At 48.9% G+C, this 6,371-nt stretch overlaps 1 protein-coding gene across 1 annotated transcript in view; it reads left to right on the forward strand.

Moving 5' to 3' along the window:
* Positions 1–6,371, forward strand: part of plxnb1b (plexin b1b) — an 85,694-nt gene that overhangs the window by 50,815 nt on the left and 28,508 nt on the right. Inside the window, exons 4-5 of the mRNA XM_076268588.1 lie at positions 29–1,181; positions 2,972–3,154. Coding sequence (XP_076124703.1) covers positions 39–1,181; positions 2,972–3,154 — 1,326 coding nt within the window. The 5' untranslated portion in view covers positions 29–38. The remainder of the gene's footprint in view (positions 1–28; positions 1,182–2,971; positions 3,155–6,371) is intronic.

Genomic DNA, 6,371 nt, shown 5'->3' on the forward strand with positions numbered 1-6,371 from the left:
CACTGTCTCTCTGTATGTGTGTGTGTAGACTCATTGCCATGCCTGGTGGGATGGGGGTTCTTTCCTGTGTGCTGGTATCCTCGCTGCTAGCCACCCTATGGTCCAGTCTGGCGCAGGCCTCTGAGCCCTACCCCACCTTCCGCCGCAACGACACCCTCTTCGAGCACCTGGCGCTGCACCCCAACGCCGCGCTGGGCCGCGTCTACCTGGGCGCCCGCGACCGGCTCTTCCAGCTGTCCGCCGGCCTCTTCCTGGAGGAGGAGGAGACCACGGGGCCCGTGCGGGACAGCCGCGACTGCCTGCCGCCCATCACCGAGCAGAACTGCCCGCAGGCGCGGCCCACCAGCAACCACAACAAGCTGCTGCTGGTCGACCCCTTCAGCGAGCAGCTGATCACGTGCGGCAGCGTCAACCAGGGCATCTGTGAGAAGCGCAGTCTGGACTCGGTGCGGAAGCTGCTCTTCACCGCCGAGCGGCCCGTCGACACGCAGTACGTGGCCGCCAATGACCCCAACGTGACCACGGTGGGCCTGGTGGTGGCCGGGGGTCCGTCGCGTCCCGGGCGGCAGCCCGTGCTCTTCGTGGGCCGCGGCTTCACCAGCAGCCACCCGCCCATCTCCACGCGCAACCTGGCCTCCGAGCCCGTCTTCTCGTACGACGACACGGCCAAGCTGGCGGTGGCCGGACGCCTGTCCGAGTACGACCACCACTTCGTGGCGTCGTTCGCGCACCGCGCGCACGTCTACTTCCTCTTCTACCGCCGCGACCTCAAGTCGCAGTCGCGCGAGTACCGCACGTACGCCTCGCGCATCTGCCTGGACGACTCGGCCTACTACTCGTACGTGGAGGTGCCGCTGAGCTGCCGCTCGGCCGCTGGCAAGAACTACAACCTCCTCCAGGCCATGCGCGTAGGCCTGCCCAGGGCCTCGGGGGAGGCCGGCGGTGCCACGGACTCGCACCTGGGATCGGAGATCCTGCTGGGGGTCTTCTCCACGCGCTCCACCTCGTCCAGCCGACCCAGCGAGGACTCGGCGCTGTGTGTGTTCTCGCTGGACGAGCTGGACCGACGGATCAACGCCACACGGGACCTCTGCTACACGCAGCACGGGCGTGCCGAGAACGGCGCCGAGGCCGCCTACATCGAGTACGACGTCAAGTCCAACTGCGCCAACCTGCCCTCGGTGAGTTCAACTGCCCTCCTCCTCTCCACTACTAGCCGGGGACAGGTTTCCCAAAACCATAGTTTCTAATTAAGTTATGAAATGCCAAGCCTGAATAAGGAAATTGCTTTTGGATGAAATCTGTTGGCACTACTTATTGACCCCCGTGTTGCCCGTCAGCTTCTCCCAACCATTTTTGCAGCACAGCGACATATTTTTGCATGACTGATGGTGTAATCGTCATTAACGGCAATAAAAGCCATTTTCATACTGTTTTCTATGAGAGTGCACCAGCAGGTCTGCTTGTGCCGTGATAACGCTGGCGGCTTCCATTAGGCTAACGGCATCAACGCGCCTCTAATCTTTTAGCGTGCAGCAATGTAATCACGTTAGAGAGTAATCAATTAGATCTCCCGTTTGTTGGTCGGACCTTGTTTCTGTGATGTCACAGTCGCTTTGGGAATTTGTCATTGTGAGCATGCAACGGGCACAGATGGGACCAAGGCTGACGACCTGTGTGTGTGTGTGTGTGTGTGTGTGTGTGTGTGTGTGGTGACATTGATTTGCCACACATTTAATAATTTCCCCCGGAGACGCCACAGCACTCCCAGCTGGTGGTTGGCTCCTCGCCCGCAGCCCACCTTTCGCAGATTGGGACAAGACGGCGCGACACGCTGGCAGTGGGATGGTTAATGGGATTTACCAGAACACAATCAATATCTCAGATTACCCCCTCCCCCATTTACCAGGACAGGACACTTTTAACAAGGGTCGACAAGGACGGATAGTCAGGACAGTAACAGGGTGGGGCGGGGGGTGGGGGGTTGTGGGAAGGTGGTCACAGAGGGAGAGAGAGAGAGAGAGAGGGAGATGTGGAGAAGGTAGGAAGAGGACTTGATGTATAAATTAGGAGAAAGAGGTGAGGCTGTGTTTGTTGACGTCAACCCCCGGGAGTGAACATAGCACGCCTTTGTATAGCTAAGCATGCTCCGTGCTGATGCTGACATGTCCAGACTAGACTCTTGATGAGCTATGTTTACACTATGGGCACTCACACAGACAAATCATAGCTCATGGTGTTCCGTTTCATTCTCAACCAAAAAGCCTGCTTGTGGATCCATAAAAATCCCAAGACAATAGACAAGAGATTTATGATGACCAGACTAAAACAAACCTCACTTCTAAGTTCCCAGATCACTCTGGGTGATATAAATGATGATGGTCCTTCATAGATGTTCCCAGAGGTTTGGAGCTGTGGAATAACCAAGATGAGTGTTTGGAGAACAATCAGGCGGAATGGACAGAACCCAAAAATATTCAATGTGCTAACTTTCATTATGGCCGTGTTTGTAATAAGATTGTTGATGTTCATCATGAAGGGAACAGAGTCGTTGACGAGTGACTGTGTGTCTGGGCACTTGTGTGAGTGCTGTGTGTTTGCTGGAGTGGAGCACTTTAACAGCCAAAAAAATAGAAGCTATGTCAAATCTCCTGAAAGCTTCCAAAGCCTTTGAAAGGGGCTGCCAAATGCCTGCAATACCTCCTCTCTAACTCCATCTCCAACTCACCCAGTTATAAATCTTTCAAATGTGAAAAAAGGGTAAAAGGAAAACAATGAAGAGTCTTTGTTAGAAAGAACCATCTCGGCTTTTTGAAGTTGAAAACACAAGTGTCTACTTGGAAAATGTATTTCAGTTTTCTTGAATTGTCTTCATCTCTTTGTACTATTAGAGTTTAAGCTGCATTTGAAGGTTTATTAATGAGTGATTTTATGTTTACTGACTTCACGACTTGCTGTCTGTCTGGTTTAGAATACCCTTGATGCTTACCCTTGCGGATCAGACCACACCCCTAGTCCAATGGCGAGCCGGGTGCCGGTGGAAGCTGAGCCCATATTGGACAGTCCGTCCGCCCGTCTCACTGCCGTGGCAGTCAGCGTGAGGGCGAGACACACCATCGCCTTCCTGGGAGACTCCAAGGGCAACCTGCACAAGGTGAGGCTGGAGCGTCGATCAGCTGTGTGTACATGCAAACATGCCCGAATGTGTCACTTCACAGCCTAGTCAGACATCCTTTATTAATGAAATGGCTTTGAAGTGAGGCCAGTTTGCAGGCATATTCTCTCTTGTGTACACCTACATACGCACAAATGCAGATGCACACGTATGCAACCAAACACACACACACACGCACATGCACACATACTTATACCACACACACAAGCATTAGTAGTTTTTCCATGTCATTGTTTTTATATTATTGATTGAATGGACATTATTGTTTTATTATTGCTTTTCCCCTCATTTTCATTGATTATTTTATTAGGCTATTGATTGAATTGATATTGTTTATTATTACTATTCTCCTTATTATATTTGACCAACATTCTAATCTGTTCCCTGTTCAATTTTAAATATTATGTCGCTTTGGACAAAGGCGTCTGCCAAATCCATAACCATAACCATAAGCAGAGACAGACAGACACCTTTTCCAACTGCGTCTGATAGCTGTGCATCTGTCAGATGGGTTCATTGGCCTGCGAGCCTTGAACCTCTGCCTCTGCCTGTCTCTGTAAATCAGCCTCAGATCTCTCCCCTCTCATCCCATGCCAGGGGCTCGGGGTCAGGCATAGAGGGAGCTCTGTGCTCAAGAGGAATCAGCCGCGGACCTCCGCAAAAAGCTCCAAGAATATTATTAGGCTCCTAGCCTTGCCAAGACGCTAATCTGTCTACAGAGTCTGCCGTGTGTGTTTGTGTGTGTGTGTGTGTTTGTGCATACTTGCATTTCCCTAACCTGCAAGTACAGGCACAGCACCACTGTCTGTGTAATGGGCTATTATCTGTGACAGACCATTTTAATATGTAATACAAGAAGGGAGGGCATCTATCATGGCTGTTCAGTTGTTTTGTTCTCTGTTTAGTTTATCAAGCGTGCCTTAGTCATTATTTTTACTCTTGGCTCTTGGAGGCAGTGAGGTCATACACCATACTGACCATGAAACCAGTGCCAGTGTGGAGAGCTGGCTGTCCAGAGATAGTTCATATAAATTGGGTGCTTGTAAAAGGTGTCTGCGCGTGTGTGTGTGTGTGTGTGGGGGGTGGGGGGATGGTGTTTGTCTACATATTGCCAATCATCCACAGAGAGGAGATCAGGATGAATGTCATGACCTAGTATGTCCATAAACAGAGTTCAAACAGAGAGCCATGATGGGACATGCCTCCACCGTCTGTCCAGCGGTAAGGCCACTGCCCGCGCGTGTGCAGGAGCATACACCATACAGCTCACTACTAGCCACTAGCGCTGCGCTAACGTGGTGCTGTGTGATGGATGGACATCTGATGGCCTTTGGGGGCCGCGTGCGCGCCCTCCTCTGAGGAAGAGTCTTAAGATGGAGAGACAAACGTCAGATAACGGAAGGACATGTTGACGGCCGTCCTTTGAGATGACCTTTCACGTAATCCCTCTGTGTTTGTCAGTCTCTTCAAAAGAATGGAGGAAGGACGTGAAAACAGGAGAGAATGAAAGGAACGTGACATGGAAGAAAGAAGGGCGCATTTTTAGAAAGATCTGAGATAGTAGTGTGGTGAGAAGGTAGAGGGAAGAGAGAGAGAGAGAGAGAGAGAGAGTGCAAAAATATTTTGCTATGCAAAAATGTCATGCTAATAGCTCATTTGAATTGAATTGAGAATTGAATTCAAGGATTAAAGTTCTCCGTCATAGGACGGATTTCCGTCAATTTGATTTTAGAAATGTCATATTTGAGATCGATGCAGATCCGATGAGAAAAAAAATAGGAGGGGGGGGGGGGCTGTCACCTTTGCTTTTCCTTCAAATACTACAGATATTAGGTAAATGTTTAAAGACCTAATAGTGTTCTTGAGAACTTTCTGTGTCTCAATCAGTGACCGCTCAAGAAGATAGCCTACGTCAGCCATGAGTTTCGCTTTGTAGGCTATGTTGTACACACTTGTCTCGGGCGTTTGCTTAAAAAAAAGAACACGTATGGAGGACTATAACGGTCTAAAAGTTGGAAGTTGGATTATAGTGACACAATCGAGACAGCTGATGAGGTTGGCCAATCCGTTTAACTTTTTTGGATATGATATTGTGAGCTCTATGTGCGAATTCGGAGAAGAAGCGTAGGCTGTGTTCTTTCCGTGCATCAATGTAGACACTTACTATCGCGAACTGTTGTCAGGGGAGGTCATTCATTTTGGGTTTCACCTATGACTTGAACAGATAGCCTGCTATGCCACCCGATGTAGGCTACTATTATTGTTACAGTTTTTAATCAATGCAACTAACATGTGTAAAGCGATGCAAAATATACCGTAGCCTATGCAATTTATTATCCCGTCTGTTATGACATGTACAACAATGTTTTTCACAATTTGCGACGGAAGGTTTTGACTGAGCGTGTCGAGTAAGGGGGTCAGTCGTGTTTGTGACGCACAGACAGCCTTGTAGCCTATTTTGCTTAGGCCTCACTTTTAACGACAGTAGGTTGTGAGTTTATGTTGACAAAAAAATAACCATACAATTAAAATAGTCAACTTAAAACTTTGCTATAAAATATTATTAATTTATAGCACAAAACCATAACCAGTAGGCCTACCAGAACCTCTCATATTAGCGTCATGATTTGTGTGCGTCTATTTGGCAAGGCCACTAGCTGTCATGGATGCGTTGCTAAAGGAAGGCAGGTGTCAAAAGTTAAAAAATAAATGCAGATGGGCAGCTGTTGGAAACGGGGGAGAACTAACAAGCCATGGTGTAAATAAATTAAAGTGCCAGGGGTTTGCTTTTGCGCGGTTCGCTGCAAGAAAATTGTTTATGGATGCAATAGGAAAACGTTTTAGCACGCCACCAATCAGAAGACCGCCATAAGGTTAACGTTCGTGCACTTCAGGACATCTTCCCTACCTGGTGCAACTAGCCACCACGACAGAGGTAGGCTACGTTTATCTATGGCTGACCGTTTTTACGTTTAGAAAGTAGGCTACGCATGTTCTTTCATAGCGCAACACGACCTGTCCTTAACCATATCGCAACCTCTTGTCAACCTTATACAATCTGTTGCTGAAGACAAAAGCGCCGTCTCCAGATTGTCGTTATCAAATGCACAGACCTCCTGCATGAGCACACACAGTATTGCTGCTCATTGGAAAACTGAGTTGTCCGTAAAACTCAAAATTACCATGTTTTCATTAA

The sequence above is a fragment of the Alosa pseudoharengus genome, unplaced genomic scaffold (assembly GCF_046254945.1).
Source record: "Alosa pseudoharengus isolate Yale_2024_CS ecotype anadromous, Long Island Sound unplaced genomic scaffold, YU_APseudo_1.1 YU_APseudo_1.1_scf_5, whole genome shotgun sequence".
Lineage (NCBI taxonomy): Eukaryota > Metazoa > Chordata > Actinopteri > Clupeiformes > Clupeidae > Alosa > Alosa pseudoharengus.